The sequence below is a fragment of the Musa acuminata genome, chromosome BXJ1-4, assembly GCF_036884655.1.
Source record: "Musa acuminata AAA Group cultivar baxijiao chromosome BXJ1-4, Cavendish_Baxijiao_AAA, whole genome shotgun sequence".
In the NCBI taxonomy this organism is placed as follows: Eukaryota; Viridiplantae; Streptophyta; class Magnoliopsida; order Zingiberales; family Musaceae; genus Musa; species Musa acuminata.
The window spans coordinates 23,726,752-23,745,021 of record NC_088330.1 but is presented as its reverse complement, the minus strand read 5'-3'; the positions used below and the strand labels follow the sequence as shown (position 1 = coordinate 23,745,021).

Genomic DNA, 18,270 nt, shown 5'->3' with positions numbered 1-18,270 from the left:
TGTCGGAACTGACCGAGAAGTCCAGGAGCTTGCCAAAGAAGCTCATCAAAACTTGCCAAGAAGTTCATCGTAAAGTCCAGGAGCTTGTTGGGAGTCCACCGGAACATAGTTGGGAGATCATCGGAAGTTCGCTGGAAGATCGTCGGAAGATCGTCGAAAGAGCAATTGACGTACCAGAACAATAATGCTTTGTCAAATGTTTTAATTATTATAGTTAGTCTATAAATTGAGTTAGGATTGGGAGGTAATCCCACTAACTTAGTTAGGGGCCAACTATGCCCTTAATAGGGTTGAATTGGGCCAGATTGAACAGCCCATTTAGCACTTGAAATCATGGCCGGCAGTGACACCGCTTAGTGACAGGTACCACCCAGATTAGGTGGTGGTATCGCCGGAAGTTAATGCTACAAACGATGGTACCACCGGTGGTTAATGCTACCAACAGTGGTACTGCCCCTGTCAGGCGGTGGTACCGCCAAAGCTTGGTCTTCGAGCTCTGTCAGGCGAACGTACCACCCAATGTCATGTGTCAGGCGGTGGTACCGCTCAGTACTAGCGATGGTGCCTCCAGTATCTAAAAAATCTGGGACTTTTTGGCTCTAATTTTGAAGCCATTGGGACCTATAAATACCCCACACTTTTCTGCATGAAATGGCACGAAAGTGTTAATATAATCTTGAATTCTTGGGGTGTTAAAGTATTGTAAGAGTGAGAAGAGTCCTCCCCTCCCTCTCTTAGCTTTGTAACCATCCAAGAAAGAGGAGTAAGGCTTGTAAGGGTTATCTCCTAAACCTGACAAAAGGAGAAAGAGTTGTGAAAGGTGGTTGGTCTTCGCCTATTGAAGGAAGACCATTAGTAGACGCCGGTGAACTCGACGAAAGAGGAATCAGAAGTGGATGTAGGTCACAATAACCAAACCACTTTAAATTCTGGTTTGCATTTCTATTTAAGCAATTTACATTATTGCAATCTTCCTTAACTTTCTCTTTATACTCTTATGAACGCCTTCAAGTTTAATATCTTTCCGAAACAGATTTAATCGAAACGAATATTTTTCGAAATCAATGAGTTTTTTGCTACACTAATTCACCCCCCCCCCCCCCCCCTCTTAGTGCCACTCTTGATCCTAACAATTATCGCCCGAAGAGATGTAGTAGTGGAAAGAGTTCCATCCGAAGATAATATTAGGTCAAGTGGGAGATTACTAATCATATGTGCCCTACAAGCCTATCACGTGAGTGATGGCACGTATGATATGACACGCATCCTTTTTGTTTATTATATTATTTAACATTTTATCACTTTATATTACTTATTGCATGAATATATATATATATATATATATATATATATATATATATATATATATATATATATATTCATACAATAAGAAATATAAAGTGATAAAATGCTAAATAATATATTATGATGTTCATTGATCTATGTCATGGGAATCAGATCGTGATGAGATCACTATAATGAGACTAATTCACCTTTAAATACAAACCTTAAATAATCTCGGTCATAGGTTACTCGAGTAGGACATCGAGATAACCGGACAAACTAATATGTTGTATACCCATCCATATGATGGAGGTAGCTGGTCTCATAGTTGCTCATGTGGGGATATTAAGGCTACAATGTAGGTGCTCATTGGAGAATGAGTTTACTGATTGATCCGTTCACGGAATACTGGATGATTGTTCTAAATGAGTACTCCTCTCTTTGATATCGAACTTGTAGGTTTAGAAGTTTCAAATCTAGTACAATTGGTTATTGGGTGTGGCAGCCAACCTTACGAGGGCAATTTGTTAGGATCGAGTCGACAATAAGAGGGGGCGAGGGGGTGAATTAGTGCAGCGGATAAAAACGTCAGTTTTGAAAATCTCATTCAATAACATTATTTCGGAAAGATGTTAACTTAAAAGCGTATGAGAGCATAGTGAGAGTATGAAATTAGTTTGCAATGTAAAGTAGATTGCAATAAAGGTAAATAGCAAAATAGGAATATAAACCGATTTATAGTGGTTCGGTCGTCGTGACCTACATCCACTCTTGATTCCTCTTCACTCGAGGCCATCGGCTTCTACTACCGATCTTCTTTCAATGGGTAAAGATCAACTATCCTTTTACACTCGATTCTCTTTTTGACATGTTCAGGAGAGAACCTTTACACCCCACTTATTCCTCTCTTAAATCACACTAACAACTTAGAGTTTAAGAGGAGTTCTCACAAGATTACAATAGTGTTTTTCTACTTTTTTGCTCTCAATTCTTATATTTATTAACTAGGGATGAGATGAGTATTTATAGGTCTTAAGTGGATTCAAGCTTAAAGCCTAAAAGTGTCTCATCCTCGGTTTTTGAGGTACTAGCAGTACCACCGCCTGTAGCACTGACACTGGGCAGTACCATCGTCCAGTCTAGCGGTACCACCGCTTGACAGTCTCTCAGAGACTGTATCTGGGCGATACCACCGCCCGACACAATCTCGGAGACTGTGCCACGACGATTCCACCTGTTGGGTCACTGTTTGGGCCTTTCACTTGGCCCAACACAACCCAAACTTAGGTCCAATTGGCTCCTAATTGAGTTAGCCTAATTCCAACTCAATTATGCCTAAAACCTACTTCAATCTAGATAATTATTATAAAGCTAATCAAATATTGTTCGGCATGTCATTGGTTCATCAATGCCACATCTGATTCTTCAGCGCATCGTCCTCTCTTGCGACCTATTGCCCAATCGGTCAGTTGACCTCCGCAACTCCGATTTTCTTGGCATAATTTTTGCTTTTCTTGGCCCGATGCCCGATCCCATGGTCCGAGGCCTTCTGTCGATACGTCGACCGATTCTCCAGCTTGCATCCAATCTTCTAACATATTCCACTTCGGCCCAACATGATTCTTCTTGCTTCTAATTGTCTCTCCCTGATCAAAGCTTTCCGCGCCACTCAAAACATAGATCATATAAACATTATCAATTAGTTTCATCATCAAAATCCGAGATTCAATACAATTGAGTGTTGATAGAGGATCATTCGCCATTAGTATCATGAGAGGAATATCATGTGTATTTTTGCTCAGACAAATCCTTGGCCAAGGTCATTCGGATTGAGAGAGAAAGAATTCTGTGGGAGAATCCGATTAGAGCGAGACTCGAGGAGAAACCATATGGGCCCGATAGCACTATTCTCGGTATATAGTCTCTTAGATATTAGATGGTTAAGGGACTATAGGTACATGGTAACTAAGGATAAATAGGTCTAAAGGATTGGATTTCCCTGTATCATCTGGGGACTATGGCATAGTGGCCTAGTACATCCGTAGTCGATGAGTCGAGTGAATTATTATAGAGATAATAATTCACTGAGCCAGAAGGAGTTCTGATAGGTATGACTCATGATCATATATATATATATATATATATATATATATGATCTAATTAATTCATAGTGAAAATATATTTAGAGAGATCACTTTATATTTCCTTATGTGATCGTCATTAATTATAAACTATTGAGTGTCCTAATTTGCAAATGATATGTTAATGTGGCATGCCAGGTTGGTGTGTTGTTACATTCAAGTTGACCGAGCTACATGAAGTCTCGATTGAACGAAGAAATAATGCCCTTAACATTTACCTCATTGTGTTTTGGGTTATGATTTATCTATGTTAGAGCATACAGTTTATCTCATAAAATGATAATTGTTGCTTTCATAAAAAATGAATAGAGGACACTTTAGGAGCCTTTGTTTAAGATGGATTCATGGAGACGCTATTAGTTGATAAGAGCTTTTATCTGTATGCTTTTTTATCTTGGATGGATGCATCATCATGGGTTGATGAAGTTTTGGCTCTATTAGTTGTGTTAGGGGACTTGAGATTCTTTTGGTTTTGAATGAATACAATGTGAGCAAAGGGATGTTTTAACTATTTTGATTTTGTCAAATGCTTTAATACTTATATTTTAGACAGATGAATGTATCGTACGTAAGAAGAAGATGTTTTGCCTAGTTGGAGTAAATCAAATGCTTTCATGCTTATGTCTTGAGTGGATGCATGGTGTTTAGAGATGTCTTACTAGGATTTCATCATGTTAGATTTCTTACTCACACGAATCTAATCATCAGATTGATTCGAATATCATTAATATTTTTTTCATCGTAAAATAATTAAGATTAGGTGATGTAGAAATCAGGATAAAGCATTAAGGGAAAAGATGCCCTTTGGTGGAGACCACTATTCCAAATGACAGCAAATAGAAGTTGAATAGTTAATCCTTCATCATTGTTGTATTTACAGATAATATCACACTCTTTCCACACTAAAAAGTGAAAGTCCAAATTCTGAAAGGATGCATCATTGTGTTCAATCTGGTGTTGATGCTCTTCACTAGCTACAGGTAGTAAGTAGGCAGGCAAAAACCAAAAAGCTCCACTGAGCCTTGCAAGAGTGACAGTTGTGCTTGAGCTTATGATGAAGAACATAACCATAGAAGAGTGTAAAAGAAGCAAAGTAAGAAGAAACTTCCCCCTCTTCCTAAGATTGCTCAGCAGAAAGAGTGCTTTTTTGCTGCAATGTCATAAACAAGTTAAGATACTTGTTGAGTTCTAAAGTGACTTTGCTTTGGTGTAAAGCTATAATAACCCTCTCTCATGGGGAGCTCTGTCTCAGAGTCATCTGAGGGAGACATGGAGTTTTCTGGTCATAATGGGAGTCTCTGTCTCTCTGTTTCCATTGTGTGTGACATCACAGAGAAGTTATGTTTCTTCTTCCCTCCCTCTCTCCCCTTCTGTAATTGACTCCCCACATCCTCAAAAGCTTATATTTTCTTCCTCTGTATCAGCTTTAGTATTCCCTCCTTCCTTCCTTTCTCTTCTCAGCCTCTGCTTTCCCCTTTCCCCTTCTTTTCTCCTCCACCTCCTATTCTCTTCCTTTATTCTCCCCCAAAGCTCCCACCTTTCTTCGAGTCATCAGCTCGCTTCCAGCTCTCCGGAAACCTTGACGTAGATCAATTGTTTTGCCACTTCTAGTGTTCGGCTCCAGTAAAAGAGAAATCTTATAGCCTGTCTGGCCCTCTCGGAAATGAGTTCTGGACCGTCGAATCAATTGCTGCAGTGCTTTCTCAACCTGAATTCCGACCATTCCATCGATCCCGACACCCAACTTGGGTCGGCAATGAGTTCCTTCATGTCGTCTCAGTCGTCTAATTCAGCTGCCCCTGCCAAGAGCTGCGGCTTTCGTGAGCTCGGGGCACGTTTGCAGAGAATTGACGACTCGAGCGAAGAGGTCTCACCGCGGTCCCGATTCACGGATGCTTCTGGGAATTCGTCTCCAAAAGGCGATCTTTCCAAGCTGGATAACGTTCGTCGACACTTGCCTCAGGCCATGGGAGGGCTAACTATCGCAGGCAATCTGGCCCTGGCACATTTGGATCAGTTCGCGGCATGCCCAGGTTTTGTGGAGAGCGCAGCAAGGTTTTCCAGCCTCGACGACCAGGATCGCTGTTGGCGCTCCAGCCATCTTGAGCTACCAGGGAATGCCGTGCTGCATTCCAGCGTAGCAAGCAACCAGTTTCCGACGGTGAGATATGCCGAGTTGTGGAACTCTAGAGAGGAAACATCGGTATCCGATCCGATTTCTGTGAGTGGAGAAGCAAGCTTAGGTGCTCCCAGAGATAGCAACGCGAAGAAGCGAAAAGCTCCTCTGAAGAGCAAAGAGAAGGATACTATTCAACCGAAATCCGTCATTGATCCTCCCAAGGTATAAAGATCATCCTTTCATCGTGCCATGTTGGCTTATCATGTTGCTGTATGATCTACCAGGAAGGACTCAAAATTTTGAGCTTTCAGGTGGCAGACGAAGAGGATTCTGATGCAAAGAGATGGCGATCGACGGGGAACAATAACGAGATTGGCAATGAGCAAAATGATGGTGCCAGAACTAGAGGGAATAGTGAAGAGAAGCAGGAAAGAGAAAGCAATGACAAGCCCTCAGAGCCTCCCAAGGACTACGTTCATGTCAGGGCGAGAAGAGGCCAAGCAACCGATACCCACAGCCTAGCAGAAAGGGTACATGATGAATGCGATATCCAGATCAAAATGCTGGTTCTCATTTCTGTCGATGCTGATTGTTCTCTGCATGCTCCTTAGGTGAGAAGAGAAAAGATCAGCGAACGAATGAAGTTACTACAAGATCTCGTTCCAGGCTGCAGTAAGGTAACCAATTAGATCCACATGATGCTCTTTTTATTGGATAAAGATCAACCTATTTCTATTTACGATTAGAAAAAAAAGAATCTTGTGAAAATTTCTCAGAGTTTAGTTTTGTATTGCAATTCTCTACTGTAGGTAACCGGCAAGGCAGTCATGCTTGATGAGATTATAGACTACAAGAATTTTGTGAAAAATTCTCAGAATTTAGTTTTGTATTGCAATTCTCTCCTGTAGGCAACCGGCAAGGCGGTCATGCTTGATGAGATTATAGACTATGTGCAGTCGTTGCAGCTCCAAGTCGAGGTATCATAATCATGGAAAATATAACACACTTATATGGAATTATGATTTCTGGAGTAGACCTATTGCATGTAAATTCTCTCATCTTGTCATTATTTTCTTGCTGTAGTTTCTGTCCATGAAGCTGGCCACTGTAAACCCTGAGTTGGATTTCAACAATTTGGCAAATTTCCGTGCCAATGATGTAAGATTTGATAATTTCTTGGTCATTATGTTGTTTAAACCAATTAATAATCTGCCTCCAATCCCTATTAACATTCTTCTGTTTAAAAAAATTCAGATGATACAAATTTGTAGGCCTGTGCCAGATTCAGTGTATCAAGTTGAAATGAGCATGGCATCATCACATGCTAAGCAACCTCAACAGAGGAACAGAATAAGTTCTCATTGCTTCATGAACATGTTAGACCCCACTTGTCATCTAAGTCTCATTGCACATCAGGCTTACCTTAATGGAATTGGAGATGCTTCATCGCAGGTATTAATCCACTGCCAAATTCTGTGACTGTAATCCTACAGATCATTATTTGTCTGTCGATCTTATAAAAAGAATCTCAAACTTTTAGCTTGGGACTTTCTGGGAGGATGATCTCCAAAGTGTTGCTTCCTTTTGGAACTTCCATGGTGGTATGAACAGTTGCAATGAAAATTCTCAGCTTGTTCATTTCATGGATCCCTCAGAAGTTACTGACTTTTCATCAATTTAATGCAGGGACATGACCAACTGCTCAAATGAAGATTGAGCTTTGAACAGCTCATTGGTTTGGTAAAAAAATATGCATCTGTATGTATATATGGTGATGCTGCACAATCACAGCCCAGAAGCTTCAGCTAAAAGTCTTTAGGTCTAAGCATATTTTGGTCCTATTTTCTGATTTATCGGAATAGTATAATTCTTTGGATTTCTTATCAGTTATCATTTGTATGCCATGATGTGGTCCAAGTACTTCTGAAGCACCACATCTGTGATGTAAGATTATGAGGATGAGATATTTGAAGTCACAATTCTATGGTCTAATACTTGATTCAATTATATATTTTTGATGAATGATATATTTCACTTCTTGTTATTAAAAAAAAAAAGCCCGAGAATGCAAAAGAAAACAAATTTGTTAACATCTTTTTTCTTTCCACATTCTGGATTATAAGATTTTAAGCAGCTAATGAGGGGGTTATTGGCTTTATTCTTCTGAGTTTTACATATCTTTTCAGACATAGGTAGCAGCAGTTCCCAAGAAGTAGAACCCAACTGCTGAAGCTCCTATTTTGCCTACAAATCAAATGATTCTTATTCTGTAGGCCATCAGCCATGGCAGAATAACTACACATGCAGCCATATCCAACTTGTACTTTCTCCTGCACTGATTTCAGCTATTCTTCAGCCCTCTCTAAGCTGACATTCTTTAAAAACAAATAACAAAATTTAGCACACTTCTGAGAGAAAAAGGAACAAGAGGGTACTGAACCCAGGTATGGATGTCTGCTAGAGTTAAGAGCATCTTTATTGTGCCGGGTTGGTATGACACATCCAGATCTATATCCTCTGGTAAGAGTTTGAAGGTCAACTCTAAGTTACTTTTTTTGATGTCACCAAGTATCCAAACAAGATTGAGTTTGGAAGATTCTTAAAATTATTCTGGGATGCTGCAAAACTTATTCAGATATGTTAGAACCTTACAGATTCCGAGTTGATCTCTTCGGGGATCGATCTTTTTGGAACTCTATAGGGGTTTCTCCCTCCAAGTTGCTACTCAAAGGCGGTAGAAAAGATTCATCTATTGCTTAGTAAAAGAGGAGGAATATATTACTATTTATAGGGCTTCTAAACCCTAACTCCTAACAGGACTACTACTCAAGACTCCTACTTCTAACCAACTCCTAACAGGACTACTACTCAAGACTCCTACTTCTAACCAACTCCTAATAGGACTCCTACTCAAGACTCTTATTCCTTTACAACTCTTAATTCTTCTCTAAGAAACAACCTCCTAATTCTAGCCGGCCTCTTCACCTCTTTAATAGGGGTCGGCTTAAGTAAGTTTTACATAAATGTCCCTCTCAATTATGACTCTCCTAGCTAGAGTCCTAATAGACCCGTCCTCTTCAAATCAGCCTTGTCCTCAAGGTTGACGATTCATGAATTCTGAAAATTTGATCTTCAAGTCGTCATAGTTCTCCCAAGTGGCATCTTTTGTGTATTAGCACTTCAGTAGTGGGTTGTCGTCGTCGAGTTACGATCCGTTGATCAATAATGGTACTTGGTTAGGTCTGGAGTTCTCCTTGGGTAGTAATATTTGGTGGGTGGCTTTGGGCTGTCTCCAAGCACCTATTTATAACTTCTGTCTGACCATCGGTTTGTGGGTGATATGTCATACTCCTTTTCAATTTAGTATACTGCATATGGAATAACTTTGTCCAAAATCTGCTTGTGAAGATGCAAGTAGAATTTGTCATAAGCACAATACGTCCCTTATAGCATAATTCTTTTGAGTCTCAATTGTAATGAGTCACGGAGCTTGGTGCTTCTTCCAATTTTTTTATGATCTTACTGGTCTCCAAATCTTCCTGTCATTCCATCTTAATATTCTCGAGGAAGTCATTAGTTGAAAGTGAAATGACCAAAAATTCAGCTTGCTTAGGTAGTCGTAAAAGCGCATCTGCAACAACATTCTCTTTCCCCTTTTTGTAAGTTATTTCATAATCATATCTAAGAAGCTTTGTTACCCATTTTTACTGCTCGGGGGAAGATATCTTCTGCTCCAAGAGATATTTTAGGCTTTTATGGTCGGTCTTGATTTGAAAGCATCGCCTGATCAAGTACGATCTCCACCTCGTTGTTGCGTGTACAATGGCAAGCATCTCCTTATCATATGTTAACATGTTTTGATAGGAGGGAGACAATGTCTTGCTAGTGTATATGAGTGGTCGACCATCTTGCATGAAAACGTCTCCAATTCTGACTCCAGATGCATCGGCCTCAATGATGAAGGGTCGGCTGAAACCTGGTAGCGTTAGCACCGGCATCGTCGTCATGGCTGCCTTAAGTATGTCAAAGGCAGCAGAGGCTTTGTTTGACCATTGGAAGGTATCATTTTTCAGTAGAGAAATGAGTGATACACTGATCTTTCCATAGTTTTTCATGAACTTACGATTGTAGCTTGTTAAACCGAGAAAGCCACATAGCAATTTTATGTTCCTTGGGATTGGCCAATTATGCATTGCTTCTATTTTGGAGGGGTCCACCGTCACACCTTCCTTTGATATGATATGCCCAAGATATTTCACCTTTTGTTAAAGAAAGCAAAAATTTATAGTGGTCGTTGTGTGTTCGAAAGGTGGTTTTCGGTATATCTTCTTCGCACACTCGTATTTGATGATACCCGGATTCAAGGTCCAGCTTTGTGAAGATTTGTGCTTCCTTTCATCTAGTAATTCATCTACTACTGAAATAGGGTATTTATCCTTGATGGTTATACCATTGAGAGCTCGGTAATCAACGTATATTCGCCATATTCCGTCCTTCTTGCGTACAAGTAGCTCCGGTGAAGAGTAGAGGCTGCAACTTGGCCGAATAACTCCTGTTTTGAGCATCTCTTTTATAATCCTTTCTATTTCATCATTCTAGAGATGTAGATACTAATATGACTAAGTATTTGCTGGAGGTTTACCTGGAAGAATCGTTATATAATGATCATGCCAACGGGTAAGAGGTAGGTTGTGTGGTTCATCAAATATATCTGAAATTTTAGCAAGCAAAGGAAGTAGGTTTGAATCTTCAAATTCTATTAGCTCTCCCTTAGTTTGCTGCTCAAGTTGTACCAAAAAGCTACTGCATACTTTATGCAAAACCTTCTCTATTTGTTCTGTGCAAATCATCATTACGTCGCCCCCACGTTTTCCGTGTAGTATCACTTGTTTCCCCTTACAGTAAAATTTCATAATTAGTTTCATAAAATTTCAGAAAACATCACCTAATGTCGTCAACCGTTCAATTCTAAGCATGGCCTCATGATCATCAAAAGGGAGGAGGAAGAAATATGTAATTATCTCTTGGTCCTGCAGCAACAGTTTTACTCGCGGGCGCCTACGATCATACTTCAAAATCCATCCGTCGGCGACCTTAACGTCAAACCTGCTGCAATTCTTGATAGGTAAGGCCATCTGGACAGCAACCTTACTATTTAGGAAGTTATTAGTATTGCCTGTGTCGATGAGAACAGTGATCGGTTGTTGTTTGAGAAGGCCTTCAACTTTTATTGTTTGTGGGTTTGAGTAGCTGGCTAGTGCATATACTGTAACTTCGGTTGGTTGTGGCTCTTCTTCTGCATCTTCTTCTTCATGTTCAAGGCTCTCTTCTGGATATTCAATGACCTCTTCTTCTACTGGTTTAATCATAAGAAGTCTCCATTTACTACAACGATGCTCATTGTTCCATGGCTCGTCGCAATGCCAACATAACCCCTTCGCATATCGCTTCCGAAGCTCTTCTCTTGTCAACCTCTTTGGTGCTGGGATTCGATCGATAGTAGGAGGGGCTGAGGGCTTCAGTATTGCAGGTCAAGGAGTGATCTTAGTCCTCCGAGCTTCATGGTTCAATCGCTCCTCTTGATGTCGTGCGAAAGAGATGACTGCCATAAGCGTGTAAGGTTGTCGCGCTTTAACTTCTTCCCGGATCTCCGACTTCAAGCCCTCAATGAAGGTCCCCAATAGCTATTTTTTAGACCAATCATGAGTTTGATTAGATAACCTTTCAAACCTTGTTTGGTACTTCTGAATGGTGGAGGTTTGTCGGATCTTTGCTAGTTGTCCGTCAATGTTCTCGTAATCGATTGGTTCGAAGCGGATCAGCAGTCCTTATTTGAATTGTTGCCATGAGAGGATTCCATGAGTGTGTTCAAACTAGTCAAACCATTGTATGGCATCCCCTTCAAGATGTATAGCCGTAATTTTCACCATAGATGCGTCCGTGGTTTTGTGGTACCGAAAATATCGCTCCGCGCGCGAGATCCAACCAATCGGGTCTCCTTCTTCCCATCTAAGGAAGTCCACGCTCATGGGTAGATAGTTGGGGTCGGTTATAGAGCCTCCCCTCCCTTGGAAGTCATCTCTTCGGGCTTGGTGCGATTGACCAAAGCTCTATCCTTGATGTGATTTCTTCGGGCTTAGTGGTCAGCCCAATCTGAGTTCGATAAAGATCGTCCGAATCTTATCATTCACTCGTACCTCGAAGGCTTCAAATTTAGCATTGATTACCTCCTCAGATGCCATAGTATATGTCGCCAAATCTGTGATGTTAAAATCTCTCTTTTGTTATCGGGTTAAAGGCATGTATAGGTTGAGAGAGGTGATGGTCGAAAGGGTTGGTGGATTGGTGGATGTAGGCTGCAGTTTAAGCTTGTTTTGTGGCTATTTTGGGTGCAGTTTGAGGGTGTGATTTGATGAAGTTTTAGGGCTATGGGTGAAAGTTTTGGATCTGTGATAGATGTCAGCAAAGGTTTGATAGAAATCAGTGGAAGTTGCAGCAAGTATGTGCTGTCTTGTAAGAGCAGAATTATCGTTGAAGAAACAATGGTTTCTCGACGAAATTTTCACCAAAAACTTGAGAGATTTGAGGAGGAAATTGATAGCAAAATCACAGTTTATATGACAACAAGGATGTCTAATTTAATTAAGAAAATTTTGGCAGTATAATAGCAAGGAAATTGGTGCAAGCTGCGATAGCAGAATTCTCATCGAAAAATTTTAGCGGTTTAGGGTGAAAATTTGTAGCCACACAAAATCGTTTTTAGACGTGAATTCCTCAATAGATCAATCTTAGATGGAAACCAAGATGATCTATGAAGTGTATAAGAAATTTCATTCAAAAAAGATTGTAAATAGATGGGTTAAGGCAATAATATGCGGCTGAAATTTTCTGCATCACAGATTTTCAAGTGTAGCAGATTGGACATAAAAGATCAGTAGTTTATATTAAGAATTTTTCGACAAAACCAAAGGAAAATCTACTATTAGGAAGTGTCAAAGCAATCATAAAAAATTTATAGTGATTTGGATAGAAAAAACGTAGTAACAAGATCAAACAATCTGTGCTATGCGGTTGAAATTTTACAATGCATATTTTCAAGTATAGCATATTAGACGTAAAAGATCAATGGATTATATTGAAAAGTTTTTAACAAAACCAAAGAAAAATCTGCTGTTAAGAAGTGTCAAAGCTATCATAAAAATTTGGTAGGGGTTTGGATAGAAAAAACGTAGTAGCAAAATCAAACAATCTATGTTATGCAGTTGGAATTTTGCAATATATCTTTCGTCATAGAGATGAAAACTTTACGATGAAAAGTTTATGCAGCAATTTTGGAATTTTTTTTTTGATTTTCGAATAAGGATAACTAAATTACAGCAGTAGTAAGGTAGGAAACCAGAACTTGTTTGCAATTCACGGGGAGATTGATCTACGATGGTGGAGATGACGGTCGAATTTGACGACGATCTTTTAAGCAATTGTGAAAATTACTTTGGGCGGTTGTGGAGGGTTGATGGATGGCTGTAGAAGGGTAGCGAGATGCCAAGAACGCTGCTCTGATACCAGGTGTTAGAACCCTTACAGATTCTAAACTTGAGGTTGATCTCTTTAGGGGATCAACCTCCTTGGAACTCTATAGGGGTTCCTCCCTCCAAGTTGCTGCTTAAAGGCTGTAGAAAAGATTCATCTATTACTTAGTAAAAGAGGAGGAATAGATGGCTATTTATAGGGCTTATAAACCCTAACTGCTAATATGACTCATACTTAACTCCTATTCCTTTACAACTCCTAATTCTTCTCTAAGAAACAACCACCGAACTCTAGTCGGCCTCTTCATCTTTTTAATAGGGGTCGACTTAAGTAGATTTTATATGAATGTCTCTGGACTCTCTTAGCTAGACTCTTAACAATGTACTTTTCTCATTCTGACTATAAATATTTTGTTTCTTTTCTCTCAATCTTTTTATTTTCCTCAACTGTTAGTGCTCTAGTATCCAAACAAGAGGATGAGTTTGGGATATATCTGACATTGTTCTGTGATGCTCCATACTTAACTTCAGCACTAACATTTTGCGTTCTTTTTATTCTTATTCTTCTTCTTCTCAATCTTTTTTACTGTTCTTTCCGGTAAAAGGTCCTTAATATGTTTCTATTAACATCATTTCATACTATGTCAATTTATCATCATGACAGTAATCTGCATAGGAGAAGCCTCTACATGTCAAATCTGAAAGTGTTATTGGAACCACAGGTTTTGATCTAGACAATCTTAAAAAAAATATGTGGTCCAGAGAGGATTTGCAGGTATCAATAGATTGCTTGTGACACCCTAACAAAATCATAAGAAAGACCACCCAACCAGGCTGTCATGGTCTCTATCAGGTGGCTGCCACAGTCTCCACCTTCTGAAGCATCATTTATGCCAGTCAGTCTTGTGATGAAGTACACATGCTGTGATGAGGTATCATTGGCTTTTGCTAACAGTGTTGAGTCATACAATTATCAAGTGCTTTCCAGCTGCAAGTGCAATTTGCTACCTAATTAATATCAAGTGGGCTCATATCACCATCCAAACCTTCTCCTTTCCAATGGCATCAAAGTTCATGATGCTGTCTTCTCTCTTCCATATTCCAAGTGGCACACTGATCGGAATAGTTCAAGTGCTATTGTGGATAGCTTTCAGAGACATTGTTCTGCAAAACTGAAGCTGAAGCATCACTATAAAGATTACAACTAAATCCACACACTACAATGTTCAAGATCTGGTCCACAGTGCTCTCTGATTTGAGACAGGGCCTTAACTTCTGTCTCAATTCAATGTTTATAGTTGGCATGATAAGTGCCTCCTGAGCTCTGTCCTCTTTTTCCACAACTGAGTGCAGGGTGGGATGTCCCCACATTGGCATCTCCATTTCAGCTGGAGATATCGAGCACTCGTTTCATGAGACCAGCAAGGAGGACCATGATAAGGTGGAACCCTGCCATCAATATGTATGCCTGTTATTTCATGTCATTTCTTGCTTGGTTAGACTTACGTACGTTGGAAAGAATAAAAGATAAAGAAGAATTATTGAAGAAACTGTTTTATATTGAAGCTATTCTCCCCCTATTTATACATATTAAGAGGGAGGATTTTCTTCAATAGAGTAGAGAGATTTTCTCATACAGTTAGGAAAATCTTATCAGAGTAGAGAGATATACTCATATGGTTTGGAGCTCCTATCAAGGATACCAATCTTGGATCGATACAAAGCAAATAGTTTACGAGCGAGAGGCTTAGTAAGTAAGGCAAGAGCAGATCGCTGCTACTACTGCGGCTGCGACGACGGTAGCTACGGTTGCTATGGCTGCTATGAAAGCTGCAGCAGAGGAGAAAGCTACAATGATGCTATAGTGATGCTACAGCAGAGGAGAAAGCTACAGTAAAGGAGAAAGCTACAGCGATACTACAACAAAGGAGGAAGCTGCAGTAGAGGAGGTAGCTATAGCAGAGGGGGTAGCTGCAACGATGCTACAGCAGAGGAGGGAGCTACAGCAATACTACAATAGAGGAGAAAGCTACAGCAATGCTACAGCAGAGGAGGTATCTGTAGTAGAGGAGGTAGCTGCAGTGATGCTACAACAGAGGAGAAAGTTGTAGCGATGCTATAGTGATGCTACAACAGAGGAGGAAGTTGCAATAGAGGAGGTAGTTGTAGTAGAGGAGGTAGTTGCAGCGATGCTACAGTAGAGGAAAAAGCTACAGCGATGCTACATCAGAGGAAAAAGCTACAGTGATGTTGTAGTGATGCTACAACAGAGAAGGTAGTTGCAGCGATGCTAAAACAGAGGAGAAAGCTACAGTGATGCTACAACAGAGGAGGAAGCTGCAGTAAGAGGAAGCTGCAACGATGCTGCAGCAGAGGAGGAAGCTATAGTAGAAAGAATCTGTAATGATTTGGTTGAGAAATCTACATCAATTTGGTTGAGAAATCTACACCGATTAGCTCTTAGTAGGAACTAAGGATCGACAGTTGATAGCGAGACAGTATGAAGGAGAAGAGGGAAGGAGCGAGCAAGGGTTGGAGAGGGATCCACTACCGAGGGCGAGCAACCGATCGTACCAAAACAGGCCCTCGTTATTATAACCGCACCTGATGACGACGCCGGGTGTGGTCACGACAACAGCTGGGGTAGCAGTGAAGGCGTCATGCACCGTACAACGGACGGAGAGGGGAGTCCGACAGGGAAGCGAGTCTGACGGGAAAGAGTTTCCCCCTTCTTTGCTCTGTAAAGGCAAGAGATCTAGTGAATGACAGGCTTCGATGATCGTGAAGTCTCGCTCATCTTACTTGCTCTGATACCATGTTGGAAAGAATAGAAGACAAGAAAAATTATTGAAGAAACTGTTTTACATCGAAGCTAGACTATTATTGAACAACAGAGACTGACCATGGTGGTGGTGTATCAAACTTATCAACAATGAGGATACAAAATCTTATCTGATACTTCTACACATAAAATATTATAAATTTGACTCATTTACTTACGAAAGAGTTTGAAACCATATCTAATAATTTTTTTTACACTTCAAATATTGATCATATAATAGTAAATTCTCAATAAAAATATAAAATTTAAAATTTTATCTAAAAATTTTTAATGTTAACTAGCTTAATTGGTGGGTTTAAAACCTACCATCACTATTTATCTTGTGTATCCAATGCTCCCGTCAATATGAAATCTGGAAAGGATCAATGCACGTAACCTTAACGTCACTATTTACGTTCAAGAGAGAAAAATACTAGAAAATAAATCTTGAAGACATTTACATTTGGTGATAGTTACCACAGTACCTATGACCAAATGGCCATTGTGGTTTTTTTGCTTGTCATAGAGACATTTACAGACTCTCACGTCTGCTGATTTCTTCTGAAGCCCAAATTCCTATTCCTGCAACATTCCAGAGTTAGAGATAGAAGCATAAAACAAAGAAAGAGTAAATAATTTGTTGTCTCAATTGGAACTACCTACATATTCTACTGGCATGTATATGAAAAGGCAGGTGATCTCAAGCTGGGAATAAGCTTAGAATCTCCAATATAAATCTTTACAGGTCTGTTTCCCTGTTATACAAAAAAAAGAAAACGAATAAAGTCACCTGTACTCACAAAAGAGAAGAACATATTCATCATTTGCTCAGTGCATCAGTGGTTGCAAGCCTGATCCTGTGAGATGGCTCACCTCTTACAGGGAATATAATGCATCCTACGTGAGGAAGAAAGGATCGAACAATGCATTCAACTTTGCTCAGTTTTTCTGCCCTCCATCATCTCACCAGGAGCAAAAGCATGTCTTGGAGATTTCTTTTGCAAGGGTGATGACTCCTTGGTAAAGTCGACTTCGAACAATATGTTCTCTGGACTTGGCAGTCCAAGAGCTTTATCCTCTCTCTCTCTCTGTTCTGCCACCCCATCGTTACTTCCTCCTTCCTCCTTCAGTATCCTTTCTTTGTTCAGACATGAAGCGTGATACGAGACGATGAATGTGAGGAGAGATGCAGTAAGTAGATGCCTTCTATATAGGCTTATATAGAACAAACTTATTCTCTACTGTGAATTCCTTACCATTAAAGAAGTTTCAGATCATGATCTGTAACAAAGAGTATAAAATTCCATTCCATGGCTGTAATTGGAAATATTTATGTGTGTATATAAAGGAATGTTTCTGGTAGGAAATCTCTGCCATTGACTTTCTTGTCCACGGAACCGTGATCAGAATTCAGATTGTCAAACACCAGAAGATGAATACCATTTTAGTGCATGTAGATGTAGTTTATTACTGATAACATGACGGGAAACATGGAGTTGTGAGAAGAAGGAATGAAGGGAAAAAGGACACAGTTACGCCACCTACAACAACACTTGCATGTCTTCTTCAACCACTACACCACCAAGCACACAAAAGGAAAGAGCAGGCGCAGCGTCTCTTCTCAGCATGGCTGGGGAGGAGCGATGTTGCACTTGGCGGGGAGCTGCATGGCCTGCTTGGGGTCGATGCCGAGGTAGGGCAGCAGGTCGGAGTTCTTGTAGGAGCAAAGGCACGGCAGGTCGGCCTGCTTCAACGCCGCGCAACAGGCCTCGCTCGGCTTCTCCTCCGGCTTCACCATCGCGATGCACGGCTTGCACGCCGCCAGCCCCTCCTGGGTCATCTTGCACAGGCTCTGGTCCGCCGCCTTCGTGGTGGATGCCGCCACCATTAGGAGAACCATCGCCATTGCGACCACCACAGCCCTAAGCTTCAACTCCATCGCGCTCTCTCTCTCTTGCTCTCTCCCTCTTTGCTCCTCGGGTTGGATTGCCACCACAAGAGGCAGTACCGGAGATATGTAGTGCTGGTGCAACATGAAACCCGTGACTGAGGTTTGTCCGGATCTGGGGATCACGAGACGGCTTCGGAAGCCACACGATTAATAACGTGCGCTGCTGCATGTTCTTTGTATTGGTGGATGGGGGGTGCTGCCCAGCAGCGAGGATCTGTCTGTAGTATGAGACGCCCGCCTCTACTGCACATGCTAAGGCTGCTACTGCTGCTGCTGAAGGTGAAGAAAGTTGACACACTTCCCATGGCGGATAAACTTCACTTTGTTTGCTCGTGAGTTCGGTGAGAGGCTTCATCAGAACAAAACCAGCAGCTGGTTGTGTTCTCATCAGATTGTACACAGCAACAAAAAGCCAAGACAGTGCA

General features: G+C 40.7%; 2 protein-coding genes across 2 annotated transcripts; one reads left to right on the top strand and one right to left on the bottom strand.

Annotated features, from left to right (window-relative positions):
* Positions 1–4,695: 4,695 nt before the first annotated feature.
* Positions 4,696–7,566, top strand: LOC135672471 (transcription factor bHLH77-like). The gene is made up of 8 exons (XM_065180949.1): positions 4,696–5,766; positions 5,856–6,074; positions 6,156–6,221; positions 6,453–6,521; positions 6,628–6,702; positions 6,799–6,996; positions 7,085–7,145; positions 7,231–7,566. The coding sequence occupies exons 1-8, from the start codon at positions 5,089–5,091 to the stop codon at positions 7,236–7,238; spliced, it is 1,374 nt and encodes a 457-aa protein (XP_065037021.1). The 5' UTR covers positions 4,696–5,088; the 3' UTR covers positions 7,239–7,566.
* A 9,949-nt stretch (positions 7,567–17,515) lies between these two features.
* LOC135672107 (putative lipid-transfer protein DIR1) lies at positions 17,516–17,833 on the bottom strand. The gene has a single exon (XM_065180559.1). The coding sequence runs from the start codon at positions 17,831–17,833 to the stop codon at positions 17,516–17,518; it is 318 nt and encodes a 105-aa protein (XP_065036631.1).
* Between the last annotated feature and the right edge of the window lie 437 nt (positions 17,834–18,270).

What these genes read in the sequence shown, in the direction of transcription:
- LOC135672107 (XM_065180559.1), bottom strand. Translation starts at nt 17,833, where the DNA reads ATGGAGTTGAAGCTTAGGGCTGTGGTGGTCGCAATGGCGATGGTTCTC.
- LOC135672471 (XM_065180949.1), top strand. Translation starts at nt 5,089, where the DNA reads ATGAGTTCTGGACCGTCGAATCAATTGCTGCAGTGCTTTCTCAACCTG. An exon ending in CCGTCATTGATCCTCCCAAG is followed by an intron (nt 5,767 to 5,855) that starts GTATAAAGATCA and finishes TTGAGCTTTCAG; the next exon opens with GTGGCAGACGAAGAGGATTC. An exon ending in CAAATTTCCGTGCCAATGAT is followed by an intron (nt 6,703 to 6,798) that starts GTAAGATTTGAT and finishes AAAAAAATTCAG; the next exon opens with ATGATACAAATTTGTAGGCC.